Below are 14,974 nucleotides of genomic sequence, written 5' to 3'. Positions count from 1 at the left end.
ATGAAATTGTATTTTTTTTGTCAATGATCTAGATAAGTATTCAACCCCCTGAGTCAGTACATGTTAGAATCACCTTCCTTCCTGTCTGGCAACTGAGTTAGGAAGGACGCCTACATCTTTGTAGTGACTAGGTGTATTGATACACCATCCAAAGAGTAATTAATAACTTCATCATGCTCAAAGGGATATTATATTTCTGTTTTTTTATTTTATTTTTACCCATCTACCAATAGGTGCCCTTCTTTGTGAGGCATTGGAAAACCTCCCTAAACTTTATGGTTGAATCTGTGTTTGAAATTCACTGCTCGACTGAGGGACCTTTCAGATAATTTTTTGTGTGGGGTTCAGAAATGAGGTAGTCATTCAAAAGTCATGTTAAACATTGTTATTGCACACAGAGTGAGTCCATGCAACTTATTATGTGACTTGTTAAATACATTTTTACTCCTGAACTTATTTAGGCTTGCCATAACAGGGAGGTTGAATACTTATTCACTCAAGACATTTTAGCTTACATTTTTTTTAATTCTACTTTGACATTGTGGGGTATTGTGTGTAGGCCAGTGACACAAAATCTCAATTTAATCCATTTTAAATTCAGGCTGTAACATAACAAAATGTGGAAAAGGTGGTGTGAATACTTTCTGAAGGCGCGGTAGGTAGAGTAGACCTATCTTTTGTCTGGCCCACTCCGGCGGCTATCAAGGATGGAAAGCCAGCCTTTTTACCTACCGATAGCGCCATCTAGTGGATAACCTCTAACCCACATCAAATACAATGCCGTTTCGTTTATTATAGGCCTACAATTAAAACATAAAAGTAATATCAGAAGGATGCTCTGATATTTCCTCATGAATGTGGTTTTGAAAAGCATATTTATTGTGTAGCCTACTTCTCAGAGTCACACACAGACCGGGGAAGGGATTCACTGTTATTTACACTCCTCCCTTCCCCCAATGGTTCTCACAGAACGGTGTGAATGGTGGTAGCCAGCTTCGTCCTGTGTCATGACTGACTTTTGAAAGCGCTTTTACTTTTAATAATGCGGCGTTACATTCGTGCATTCCTCGTGTGCATGTTGTTTGCCGTGTTCTCGGCCTTGTACGTGTATAGTAAACTATTTTATTCAGATCTGTCGGTCGGAGGAGGACTGGGTCGGAAGACTTTCCTCCATCGAGCCGCGGCCTCTCAGCGAAGCGACATTGGACAAGAAACCAGGCGAGGGCCGGACGAAACAGGCCCAGGCGATCAACACTGGTACACTAGGTAATAGTTACACTGCTTATTATATAGCTAGATTGTAATACACTTCAAAAGGCTTGACACAAAATGAATGCATAACTTTCTTGGTGGAAAAATAATTTCCTCTGCAGGTAATGTATTGGAATGTGCACCATTGACATGTGTTCTCCACGATAGTATCAGATGAACGGGTTTTTCATCAAGTTGCCTCTGTGAAACAAATATACAGTGACAAGACAAATTGTAACAATTCCTCTGGCTAACTTGTTGCATCCTTCCCACTTTCACTATGGTCATGGACACTGTGTACTTGCAGTTCCAGCCCTAACAACTACATTAGGATCAAAGGCTCGCAAAGACATGTACATATAGCAAAACAAGCTCAATATAGCACGGATGAACCTGTAATAAAGAAAATACGGGTTTTTTTCTGCGGGAAAGTTAACTGGTCGAATTAGGTTCAATAACATATATTTCTTCGTGACTTGACTTATGAGAGATTTCCACAACATAAAGAGTGACACCTCTTTATTTTCATAGCTGATTGGTTTTCCGTCACCCTTTCACCAACCCGTTGGGGTGGTGCTGGCTGACCTACTAGTAAATACGAATGTATTCTTAACTGACTTGCCTAGTTACATAAATACTAGTTACAGATGTCTTGACAACACATGTGGGCATCAGTCAGTAGTCTACACCAGAAAGCACGGAATAATAATAATCGGAAAACAGTTTGCAGTTGTTGAAATGGAAGTTAAATCTCTGTTGGCCAACTTCAGTGGTCTCTGCTGGATTGCTAAGCAACAGGATGTGCAATTAAACGGGTGCTTATGGCCTTTAACAGGTTGTTACAGTCAACAAACTAGTGTGAATGACAAACAAGAGAATCAGGTTGCCTAGACGAACACACCCCCTTCTCTTCTGTCCTACAACAACTTTTAAATCCTAACCTTACTGCTTTGTCTCTTCAGTCAAGCAAGGGATCTCTGTCGCTATTCGGTTTAGCTGGTGGTGACAGGCATCTGGTTTGCTGTGTGATGAGGAGAAGAATAGCCTTTTCAAATCCTCTCTGGCCCTGTCAAATATTCACTTTAGATATGAGACTTGGAAGTTGGGAGAGAGAAGGGGAATGACAGGGCAATAGAGCTGTTCGTCTGGCAAGAGAAGTCTACAAGCAAGCCCCCCTCCAGGTTTGGAAGAGCAGAACAGCGTTCAGTGACGTGTCTGAACCAGTTGGTGAACCTGGCATAAATCATTGACCTACGGTTTTAACCTTTTAAATGAAACAAACTTTGATTTAACTCTAGCGTACTTCTGTTTATTTGCAGGTACATCATGAGGGAAGCAGAGGGCCGTGATTGGACGGCGGCACCCATGCACCTGGCTGTAGTGGCCTGCGGACAGAGACTAGAGGAGACTCTCACCATGCTGAAGTCTGCTGTTATGCTCAGCATCAAACCACTGTGCCTACACATCTTCGCTGAAGACCAGCTGCACGCCAGCTTTATAGAAGCTGTGAGTTGGACTGGATGCACTACTAGTCCTATAGCCTGTGATTGGAGGCATAATAATGTGGTAGTAATGAGGTGTGATTGTGACAATGACGTTGTAATATCACATGCCCTAATATAATAATGTAATAGCATCTACATCACAACTAGAATATAGGCTTCAATAAAGTCCCATTTGGTCCGGTGTACATGATACACACAGAGTAGGAAACACTATGAACACTGCTCTTTCCATGACATAGACTGTTAAAGCTATGATCCCTTGTTGATGTCACCTGTTAAAGCTATGATCCCTTGTTGGTGTCACCTGTTAAAGCTATGATCCCTTGTTGATGTCACCTGTTAAAGCTATGATCCCTTGTTGATGTCACCTGTTAAAGCTATGATCCCTTGTTGATGTCACCTGTTAAAGCTATGATCCCTTGTTGGTGCAACTCAATATTATGAATGTGTTCCTAATGTTTGATATAGTCCGTGTATAACCTAGACCCGGGGCGTAAAACTAATTCCATGGAGGGCCCAGCTTCTGCAGGTTTTAGTTTTTTCCTTTCAAATAAGCTCTAGACAACCAGGTGAGAGGAGTTCCTTACTAATTAGTGACCTTAATTCATCAATCAAGTACAAGGGAGGAGCGAGAACCTGCAGCCACTCAGACCTCCGTGGAATGAGTTTGATGCGTGGCCTAGAGGTTATCTATCTTGTCTATAAACTTTTGAGTATTTACCTCTTTTTAAAACCTCTGTGTAATAACACATGTCTGTTTGCTTTGTTCTGTGTTTAGTTAGAGTCGTGGCCAAGTTCGTTCCGCTCCAGGTTTAACTACACTCTGTACCCCATCACCTTTCCCCATGAGAATGCTGCAGAGTGGAAGAAGCTCTTCAAACCATGTGCTTCTCAGAGACTCTTCCTACCTGTGAGTTTCATAGCTGGAGAAATTCTATTTAGTTTAGTTAAATATTAGCATGATGATGGTTTCTAGTGCCTCAAAATAATATCTTGGAGTGACTGTAAAAGTGTTACTATAAATGTCTACACTAACTGGATTGTCTGTTTTCTGATTCTCTCTTGTCTTCAGTTGATCCTAAAGGAGGTGGACTCAGACATCTTGTTCCTGGCCTCTGACCTCTAACCTCTGTTTCTGTCCCCCAGCTCATCCTAAAGGAGGTGGATTCTCTAGTCTACGTGGACTCGGACATCTTGTTCCTCCAGCCTGTCGACGCTCTGTGGTCCCTGCTAGCTCACTTCAACGCTAGCCAGCTGGCCGCCATGGCGCCGGAGCACGAGGAGCCACGCATCGCCTGGTACAGCCGCTTCGCCCGCCACCCCTACTATGGCAGGACGGGCATCAACTCTGGAGTCATGCTCATGAACATGACACGCATCAGGGCCACACACTTCAAGGTAATATAAGCTTCGACCAGCAGAGGTCACCATTGCAATACAGTCAGATATAATGTCATCCAGAGATGGGAGAATCGAGATTTTCTACAATCATTTTATCCCTGTTGAATGAATGACAAACAAAACTCATAAAGATGTTTGCACAGGCTCTTCGATTTTCCACTTCAACAATGTCCTCTCTGTCCTGTTCTGTGTGATCAGAATGACATGACGTCAGTGGGTCTGAGGTGGGAGGAGCTGCTGATGCCCCTACTGCAGAAATATAAACTAAACATGACCTGGGGAGACCAGGACCTGCTCAACATCATCTTCCATCACAACCCTGGTGAGACTCACAGCTCAGCACCTTATTACACCACATGATGAGTCACATGACATATAGACAGTGTATATGGTTGTTATAGTAGAAACATCTTCCATCACAACCCTGGTGAGACTCACAGCTCAGCACCTTATTACACCACATGATGAGTCACATGACATATAGACAGTGTATATGGTTGTTATAGTAGAAACATCTTCCATCACAACCCTGGAGAGACTCACAGCTCAGCACCTTATTACACCACATGATGAGTCACATGACATATAGACAGTGTATATGGTTGTTATAGTAGAAACATCTTCCATCACAACCCTGGAGAGACTCACAGCTCAGCACCTTCCTTATTACACCACATGATGAGTCACATGACATATAGACAGTGTATATGGTTGTTATAGTAGAAACATCTTCTATCACAACCCTGGTGAGACTCACAGCTCAGCACCTTCCTTATTACACCACATGATGAGTCACATGACATATAGACAGTGTATATGGTTGTTATAGTAGAAACATCTTCCATCACAACCCTGGTGAGACTCACAGCTCAGCACCTTATTACACCACATGATGAGTCACATGACATATAGACAGTGTATATGGTTGTTATAGTAGAAACATCTTCTATCACAACCCTGGTGAGACTCACAGCTCAGCACCTTCCTTATTACACCACATGATGAGTCACATGACATATAGACAGTGTATATGGTTGTTATAGTAGAAACATCTTCCATCACAACCCTGGTGAGACTCACAGCTCAGCACCTTATTACACCACATGATGAGTCACATGACATATAGACAGTGTATATGGTTGTTATAGTAGAAACATCTTCCATCACAACCCTGGTGAGACTCACAGCTCAGCACCTTATTACACCACATGATGAGTCACATGACATATAGACAGTGTATATGGTTGTTATAGTAGAAACATCTTCCATCACAACCCTGGTGAGACTCACAGCTCAGCACCTTATTACACCACATGATGAGTCACATGACATATAGACAGTGTATATGGTTGTTATAGTAGAAACATCTTCCATCACAACCCTGGTGAGACTCACAGCTCAGCACCTTCCTTATTACACCACATGATGAGTCACATGACATATAGACAGTGTATATGGTTGTTATAGTAGAAACATCTTCCATCACAACCCTGGAGAGACTCACAGCTCAGCACCTTATTACACCACATGAGTCACATGACATATAGACAGTGTATATGGTTGTTATAGTAGAAACATCTTCCATCACAACCCTGGTGAGACTCACAGCTCAGCACCTTATTACACCACATGATGAGTCACATGACATATAGACAGTGTATATGGTTGTTATAGTAGAAACATCTTCCATCACAACCCTGGTGAGACTCACAGCTCAGCACCTTATTACACCACATGATGAGTCACATGACATATAGACAGTGTATATGGTTGTTATAGTAGAAACATCTTCCATCACAACCCTGGTGAGACTCACAGCTCAGCACCTTATTACACCACATGATGAGTCACATGACATATAGACAGTGTATATGGTTGTTATAGTAGAAACATCTTCCATCACAACCCTGGAGAGACTCACAGCTCAGCACCTTATTACACCACATGATGAGTCACATGACATATAGACAGTGTATATGGTTGTTATAGTAGAAACATCTTCCATCACAACCCTGGTGAGACTCACAGCTCAGCACCTTATTACACCACATGATGAGTCACATGACATATAGACAGTGTATATGGTTGTTATAGTAGAAACATCTTCCATCACAACCCTGGTGAGACTCACAGCTCAGCACCTTATTACACCACATGATGAGTCACATGACATATAGACAGTGTATATGGTTGTTATAGTAGAAACATCTTCCATCACAACCCTGGTGAGACTCACAGCTCAGCACCTTATTACACCACATGATGAGTCACATGACATATAGACAGTGTATATGGTTGTTATAGTAGAAACATCTTCCATCACAACCCTGGTGAGACTCACAGCTCAGCACCTTCCTTATTACACCACATGATGAGTCACATGACATATAGACAGTGTATATGGTTGTTATAGTAGAAACATCTTCCATCACAACCCTGGTGAGACTCACAGCTCAGCACCTTCCTTATTACACCACATGATGAGTCACATGACATATAGACAGTGTATATGGTTGTTATAGTAGAAACATCTTCCATCACAACCCTGGTGAGACTCACAGCTCAGCACCTTATTACACCACATGATGAGTCACATGACATATAGACAGTGTATATGGTTGTTATAGTAGAAACATCTTCCATCACAACCCTGGAGAGACTCACAGCTCAGCACCTTCCTTATTACACCACATGATGAGTCACATGACATATAGACAGTGTATATGGTTGTTATAGTAGAAACATCTTCTATCACAACCCTGGTGAGACTCACAGCTCAGCACCTTCCTTATTACACCACATGATGAGTCACATGACATATAGACAGTGTATATGGTTGTTATAGTAGAAACATCTTCCATCACAACCCTGGTGAGACTCACAGCTCAGCACCTTATTACACCACATGATGAGTCACATGACATATAGACAGTGTATATGGTTGTTATAGTAGAAACATCTTCTATCACAACCCTGGTGAGACTCACAGCTCAGCACCTTCCTTATTACACCACATGATGAGTCACATGACATATAGACAGTGTATATGGTTGTTATAGTAGAAACATCTTCCATCACAACCCTGGAGAGACTCACAGCTCAGCACCTTCCTTATTACACCACATGATGAGTCACATGACATATAGACAGTGTATATGGTTGTTATAGTAGAAACGTCTTCCATCACAACCCTGGTGAGACTCACAGCTCAGCACCTTCCTTATTACACCACATGATGAGTCACATGACATATAGACAGTGTATATGGTTGTTATAGTAGAAACATCTTCCATCACAACCCTGGAGAGACTCACAGCTCAGCACCTTATTACACCACATGATGAGTCACATGACATATAGACAGTGTATATGGTTGTTATAGTAGAAACATCTTCCATCACAACCCTGGTGAGACTCACAGCTCAGCACCTTCCTTATTACACCACATGATGAGTCACATGACATATAGACAGTGTAAATGGTTGTTATAGTAGAAACATCTTCCATCACAACCCTGGTGAGACTCACAGCTCAGCACCTTATTACACCACATGATGAGTCACATGACATATAGACAGTGTATATGGTTGTTATAGTAGAAACATCTTCCATCACAACCCTGGTGAGACTCACAGCTCAGCACCTTATTACACCACATGATGAGTCACATGACATATAGACAGTGTATATGGTTGTTATAGTAGAAACATCTTCCATCACAACCCTGGTGAGACTCACAGCTCAGCACCTTATTACACCACATGATGAGTCACATGACATATAGACAGTGTATATGGTTGTTATAGTAGAAACATCTTCCATCACAACCCTGGTGAGACTCACAGCTCAGCACCTTATTACACCACATGATGAGTCACATGACATATAGACAGTGTATATGGTTGTTATAGTAGAAACATCTTCCATCACAACCCTGGTGAGACTCACAGCTCAGCACCTTATTACACCACATGATGAGTCACATGACATATAGACAGTGTATATGGTTGTTATAGTAGAAACATCTTCCATCACAACCCTGGTGAGACTCACAGCTCAGCACCTTATTACACCACATGATGAGTCACATGACATATAGACAGTGTATATGGTTGTTATAGTAGAAACATCTTCCATCACAACCCTGGTGAGACTCACAGCTCAGCACCTTCCTTATTACACCACATGATGAGTCACATGACATATAGACAGTGTATATGGTTGTTATAGTAGAAACATCTTCCATCACAACCCTGGTGAGACTCACAGCTCAGCACCTTCCTTATTACACCACATGATGAGTCACATGACATATAGACAGTGTATATGGTTGTTATAGTAGAAACATCTTCTATCACAACCCTGGTGAGACTCACAGCTCAGCACCTTCCTTATTACACCACATGATGAGTCACATGACATATAGACAGTGTATATGGTTGTTATAGTAGAAACATCTTCCATCACAACCCTGGTGAGACTCACAGCTCAGCACCTTCCTTATTACACCACATGATGAGTCACATGACATATAGACAGTGTATATGGTTGTTATAGTAGAAACATCTTCCATCACAACCCTGGAGAGACTCAACTCTCAACACATAGCTGTTTAACACCATTCAATATGATTTTACTGCTGCAGTTGAATTATTTGTTACTTTTATTTTCTATTTTATACTTAACACTTTTAATGCATTGTTGGTTATATGCTTGTAAGTAAGCTTATTTTTTTCACTGTAAGCTCTACACCTGTTGTACTCGGCACGTGACAAATAAAATGTAGATTTGATTAGAAACATGAACCTTTTAAATGTAATAGTTGTGGCAGGTATCCCAACTTCAGCCCTGCAGGGCAGCAGTGTATTGTCTTGCCTTATTGTTTACCTGGGTAATAAGGTGTGTGTCAAGATGATCAACTAAGCTCCAGGGCGATAAGACAAGCAGAAGTATTGGATTGGTGCCCCTCTAAACTAGCCCTTGTCTCTCCCCCTCCAGAGTGTCTGTTGGAAGTCCCCTGCCACTGGAACTACCGTCCAGACCACTGTATCTACGGCAGTAACTGTGGCTCCGCGGAGGAGGAGGGTATCTTTATCCTGCACGGGAACAGAGGAGTGTACCATGACCTCAAACAGCCTGCCTTCAGGGCCGTCTACGACGCCATACGACAGGTAAACTAAACCATCACAGATCTACGACGCCATATGACAGGTAAACTAAACCATCACAGATCTACGACACCATACGACAGGTAAACTAAACGATCACAGATCTACGACGCCATACGACAGGTAAACTAAACGATCAAGGATCTACGACGCCATACGACAGGTAAACTAAACGATCAAGGATCTACGACGCCATACGACAGGTAAACTAAATGATCACAGATCAGTGTAGTCTACGACGCCATACATCAGGTAAGCTAAACGATCACAGATCTACAACCCCAAACGACAGGTAGGCTAAACAATCACAGAGCAGTATTTCAGCCCGCCTTCTGGGCCGTCTACGATGCCATACGACAGGTAAACTAAACGATCACAGATCAGGGTTTCCAGATGGGAAAACAACTTGTTTTTCATTGATTGTGTATTAGGTGTGTAAGGAAATGGTTGTTTGTGCGTCCAGACCAGTTCTATGCAGATCTCCACAAGTTTCAGTGTTGAGTGTAACAGATTTCCTTATAGGGATGTGTTCTAACTGATCAAAGTTGTTTTAATGATATCGACTACACTGGGCATTTGTTTAATGACATCATCAATGTCCAGGTTTGTATTGCTTTCCTATAACTAAGGATCGAGCGTCCATCAGAAAGATGTCTGGTCAATATTGCGTCCTTGCCTCTTAGTACATCTGACACACACACACACACACACACACACCTCATACATAATATCTGAGAGTATTAAAGCCACAGTTAAACCAAGGCCCAGGAAAGAGCAGTAAAGTTTTAGTGCTGATGGTACATGTAGAGGCTCAGTCTCCACTGGCACAGTGCTCCGTCATCCTCATAAAAACAACACACACATTGGAAATGGAGCTTTATGACCGGTGGGGGGGGCTTAACTTTTAGTAACCCAATATCAGGGACTAAACGGAACGAGAGGACGTAAAATAGTAATCCCCTTTGATTTCCTGGGAGTGCTGTAAAGGTACTTCCATTATTGGGAAGAGGAGAAGACTGATTGTGTAATCTGTAGTTGGACTGAGGAGGATAATAAGGTGGGATTTAACCATGTTGAGGCTTTTATCTCTACATCACCTCAGCAGCTTCATGGACATTTATTCCACTGAAAAGAAAGGTTGGACGTTTCTTACGCTTCATACAACTATTAAAACATGTTTCACTACCCGTCTATTTGATCACACATTAAAAGCATGCACTGATGTGAATTGTACTGATTGTAAGTTGCTCTGTATAAGAGCTTCTGCCAAATGACTAAAATGTAATGAATTTCTGGCCACAGCTGTAGTAGATATCTAGAACTGTGGACTTCACATGTAGTGCCTGTTTGGTAACAGAATGTTCTATTTCTCAGTACTCATTTAGGGAGGATCCTGTGAGCTCTCTGCTGGTCCCACTGGAAGAAGAGCTGTTGAAGACTACCCGTTCATACTGTGGTAAATCACATGTTCTGTTTACTAAGAGACTGGCTCACAGCCTGGCCAACGTCAACAGAGATGCTCAGCGTCCACATGGACGGTAGTCTGATGTCCTGGGCCTCTATGCTGTCCTATAGTGTTGTCATGGTCAGAGAGATGGTAGCCTGGGTCCTGTTCATTAGAGCACACTGTAGCAAAACTTTTTGCAACGGAAAACTAAAATTGGTGTTTCTTATTGGACAAGTTGAGCTAGTGCCTACTCTGTTTCATTCCGTCGTCTTCTGTTTCATGACTACTTGGCACCTACAGTGTCTACAGCTACATGGCGGAAGGAATTTATTTATATATTTTTATTTAACTAGGCAAGTCAATTAAGAACAAATTCTTATTTTACAATGACTGCCTACCCCAGCCCAACCCTCCCCTAACCCGGACGACGCTGGGCCAGTTGCGGGCCACCCTATGGGACTCCTGATCACGGCTGGTTGTGATACAGCCCGGGATCAAACCAGGGTCTGTAGTGACGCCTCTAGCATCGAGATGCAGTGTCTTAGACCGCTGCGCCACTCGGGAGGAAGAGACTACATGGACGTTGGTGACTTCATATGCTGGAGATACATGCTGTGTGTGAAGAATGACACCGCTGTCATCACTACAGACCCCATATCCTGTTCAGCGTTTCTCTGGTCATAGTCATCTGTATAGTAGGCTATATGGCATTTCCAATGCTGATGAGGCTCTTCTTTAATAGTGCTGTCTGCTGTATTCAAGAGGCCTTGCTATCCATATTGGAGAATTTGCCACAAGGGTCTTATCCGGCCTGCAGAACATTACTAAGCTAAATGGTACCTCTCCTATTGACAAAGAGCTACTCTGAGTCTTCTGCCATAATGTGAACAGCATAGTGCCATAGGAGAAGAAGGCACAGACCGGAAGCTATTTTGGAGTTATCAAAAATGCACTTTTTTTAATGCCAGTCTTTCCTCTTTATATATTAAGATAAGTGGAACAAGATGCGTATTAATGTGAGTTCTGGATGTTTTCACTTGTTTATTGTCATTCTTTAGTTTTTGTGTCAATTTGTTTACTTCAGAAATAGTTACAACCAGTACTTCTCTTTGTGAAATGTTTATTAGATGTGGTATGGAAGAAGCCGTCCATACTTTCTGCACTGATCTGTTTCATACATATTTTTCATACATTTCTTAGTCTTTATTACTTTGGTGGTTTGGGCAATTCCATCCTTAAAACATGCTGGGACGTTGTCTTTGAAGAAGCACTTTGTTCTGCAGTCAGTCAGTTTTCATTTATTGTGCAGACGACAAATTGTTTGCGTTGTGTTGTTTATAGCTAATACCAAAGTTTTTTGCACTGTTGAATGTATATTGGAAACATTGACCGTGAAAACAAACAACTTCCTTCTGTCTGTCATAGAATGATCTTGAAAATGTTTAGTCATTTTTACAATCCATATCTTCCTAATGTTTACTTGGTGTATTTTTGATGTATAAACAGGTAAATGCAGTATATTTTGTACCAGAAAGGTAGCATGCACCTTTTTGTATATGTCTGTCACTGTATCTTAACCAACACTAATGTATTCTGTTCAATTAAATCCAGTAGTACACAATTTGATAGCTTGCCTCCAGATGGCAGCATTTCTGCATCATGAACAGCAGTTAGCTGGACTAGAGGAGAGACTGTCGGGTTCACCGATTACATTGAAGGGGATTCATGACTAAATGTGGGACAAATATACACAGTTAACAAAATGTATGGTTCAAAATATCTATGCAGCAATAATGTTATGTGGTGCTGCCTGTGCAGTTTAGATGGGAGTCAATCTGTCAATAGATCAAGTATAAATACTTTATGATTGTCCCTACAGTTAACAGCTACGTAGTGGAGGTAGTATTTTACAACTATTCACTATGTCAATATTAATGCCTGATATTCCCTGCCATCACCCTAATAACTCTTGTGAACTTGTGCTTGGCATGCGGCTTGGCTATTGTCTCTGTTGATTGTGTCATATCACCTCAACTTCAAGCAAACGATGGAACAAACTCCTAACCGCCCGCACTGTTCCTTATTAGATTATCAGATTTCCACTGATACTCAGCATCTTTTTCATTTATTCTGCGAAGATCAGGGACTTAGATTGATGGCATGTTTCTGTAGCTGCTCCTCACAGATCAATATAACAGTAAATACCCTATGACCTGGCCATCTGGGGCCCTGGTGTCTGTCTCTGCTTTGAGCTGCTCATAAAGTGCAACTGATGGACCGTTAACATAACGCTGTAGGGCGCCCGTCTCTACTGCCATGGCATTGGCAATATTGAATGGTGTTAATGTGTAATGCACCTTCCCATCTATATATTCATGGGTCCATCCCAAATACCACCCTATTCCCTATGTAGTGCACTACTTTTGAGCAAGTTCCTATGGGCTGTGCTATGGGCCCTGGCGAATGGTAGTGAGGTGAATGGAAGTGCACTAAATGAGGAATAGGAAGGGAAAGGGGTGTACCCTGCATTCAACTGAAATGTGTCTTCCTCATTTAACCCAACCCCTCTGAATCAGAGAGGGGTGGGGGGGCTTCCTCATTTAACCCAACCCCTCTGAATCAGAGAGGGGTGGGGGGGCTTCCTCATTTAACCCAACCCCTCTGAATCAGAGAGGTGAGGGGGGGCTTCCTCATTTAACCCAACCCCTCTGAATCAGAGAGGTGAGGGGGGGCTTCCTCATTAAACCCAACCCCTCTGAATCAGAGAGGGGTGGGGGGGCTTCCTCATTTAACCCAACCCCTCTGAATCAGAGAGGTGAGGGGGGGCTTCCTCATTTAACCCAACCCCTCTGAATCAGAGAGGTGTGGGGGGGCTTCCTCATTAAACCCAACCCCTCTGAATCAGAGAGGTGAGGGGGGGCTTCCTCATTTAACCCAACCCCTCTGAATCAGAGAGGTGAGGGGGGGCTTCCTCATTTAACCCAACCCCTCTGAATCAGAGAGGGGTGGGGGGGCTTCCTCATTTAACCCAACCCCTCTGAATCAGAGAGGTGAGGGGGGGCTTCCTCATTTAACCCAACCCCTCTGAATCAGAGAGGTGAGGGGGGGCTTCCTCATTTAACCCAACCCCTCTGAATCAGAGAGGTGAGGGGGGGCTTCCTCATTTAACCCAACCCCTCTGAATCAGAGAGGTGAGGGGGGGCTTCCTCATTTAACCCAACCCCTCTGAATCAGAGAGGTGAGGGGGGGCTTCCTCATTTAACCCAACCCCTCTGAATCAGAGAGGTGAGGGGGGGCTTCCTCATTTAACCCAACCCCTCTGAATCAGAGAGGTGAGGGGGGGCTTCCTCATTTAACCCAACCCCTCTGAATCAGAGAGGTGAGGGGGGGCTTCCTCATTTAACCCAACCCCTCTGAATCAGAGAGGTGAGGGGGGGCTTCCTCATTTAACCCAACCCCTCTGAATCAGAGAGGGGTGGGGGGGCTTCCTCATTTAACCCAACCCCTCTGAATCAGAGAGGGGTGGGGGGGCTTCCTCATTTAACCCAACCCCTCTGAATCAGAGAGGGGTGGGGGGGCTTCCTCATTTAACCCAACCCCTCTGAATCAGAGAGGGGTGGGGGGGCTTCCTCATTTAACCCAACCCCTCTGAATCAGAGAGGGGTGGGGGGGCTTCCTCATTTAACCCAACCCCTCTGAATCAGAGAGGTGAGGGGGGGCTTCCTCATTTAACCCAACCCCTCTGAATCAGAGAGGTGAGGGGGGGCTTCCTCATTTAACCCAACCCCTCTGAATCAGAGAGGTGAGGGGGGGCTTCCTCATTTAACCCAACCCCTCTGAATCAGAGAGGTGAGGGGGGGCTTCCTCATTTAACCCAACCCCTCTGAATCAGAGAGGTGAGGGGGGGCTTCCTCATTTAACCCAACCCCTCTGAATCAGAGAGGGGTGGGGGGGCTGCCTTAATCGACATCCAGGTCTTGGCAACTGGGGAACACTGCCTTGTTCAGGGGAACAGTGGGTTAACTGCTTTGTTCAGGGGAACAGTGGGTTAACTGCTTTGTTCAGGGGAACAGTGGGTTAACTGCCTTGTTCAGGGGAACAGTGGGTTAACTGCCTTGTTCAGGGGAACAGTGGGTTAACTGCCTTGTTCAGGAGAACAGTGGGTTAACTGCTTTGTTCAGGGGAACAGTGGGTTAACTGCC

The 14,974-nt window shown here is 43.4% G+C and overlaps 1 protein-coding gene across 4 annotated transcripts in view; it reads left to right on the top strand.

The window, feature by feature from the left end:
* Positions 1 to 11,009, top strand: part of LOC115188433 (glucoside xylosyltransferase 1) — a 601,934-nt gene extending 590,925 nt beyond the window's left edge. Inside the window, exons 4-10 of one of the 4 annotated variants that reach the window (XM_029747290.1) lie at positions 1,131 to 1,266; positions 2,571 to 2,757; positions 3,535 to 3,666; positions 3,903 to 4,154; positions 4,356 to 4,479; positions 9,156 to 9,328; positions 10,700 to 11,006. In XM_029747290.1, coding sequence (XP_029603150.1) covers positions 2,578 to 2,757; positions 3,535 to 3,666; positions 3,903 to 4,154; positions 4,356 to 4,479; positions 9,156 to 9,328; positions 10,700 to 10,867 — 1,029 coding nt within the window. In that variant the 5' untranslated portion in view covers positions 1,131 to 1,266; positions 2,571 to 2,577 and the 3' untranslated portion in view covers positions 10,868 to 11,006. Of the gene's footprint in view, positions 1 to 636; positions 1,267 to 2,570; positions 2,758 to 3,534; positions 3,667 to 3,902; positions 4,155 to 4,355; positions 4,480 to 9,155; positions 10,374 to 10,699 lie in introns of those variants that run through there. The other 3 variants (XR_003876412.1, XM_029747288.1, XM_029747289.1) reach the window with 3 other exon arrangements.
* Positions 11,010 to 14,974: the final 3,965 nt, after the last annotated feature.

Source organism: Salmo trutta, unplaced genomic scaffold (assembly GCF_901001165.1).
Source record: "Salmo trutta unplaced genomic scaffold, fSalTru1.1, whole genome shotgun sequence".
Taxonomy (NCBI): Eukaryota; Metazoa; Chordata; class Actinopteri; order Salmoniformes; family Salmonidae; genus Salmo; species Salmo trutta.
The sequence above is the reverse complement of the archived record's forward strand: the minus strand, read 5'-3'. Positions and strand labels throughout refer to the sequence as shown.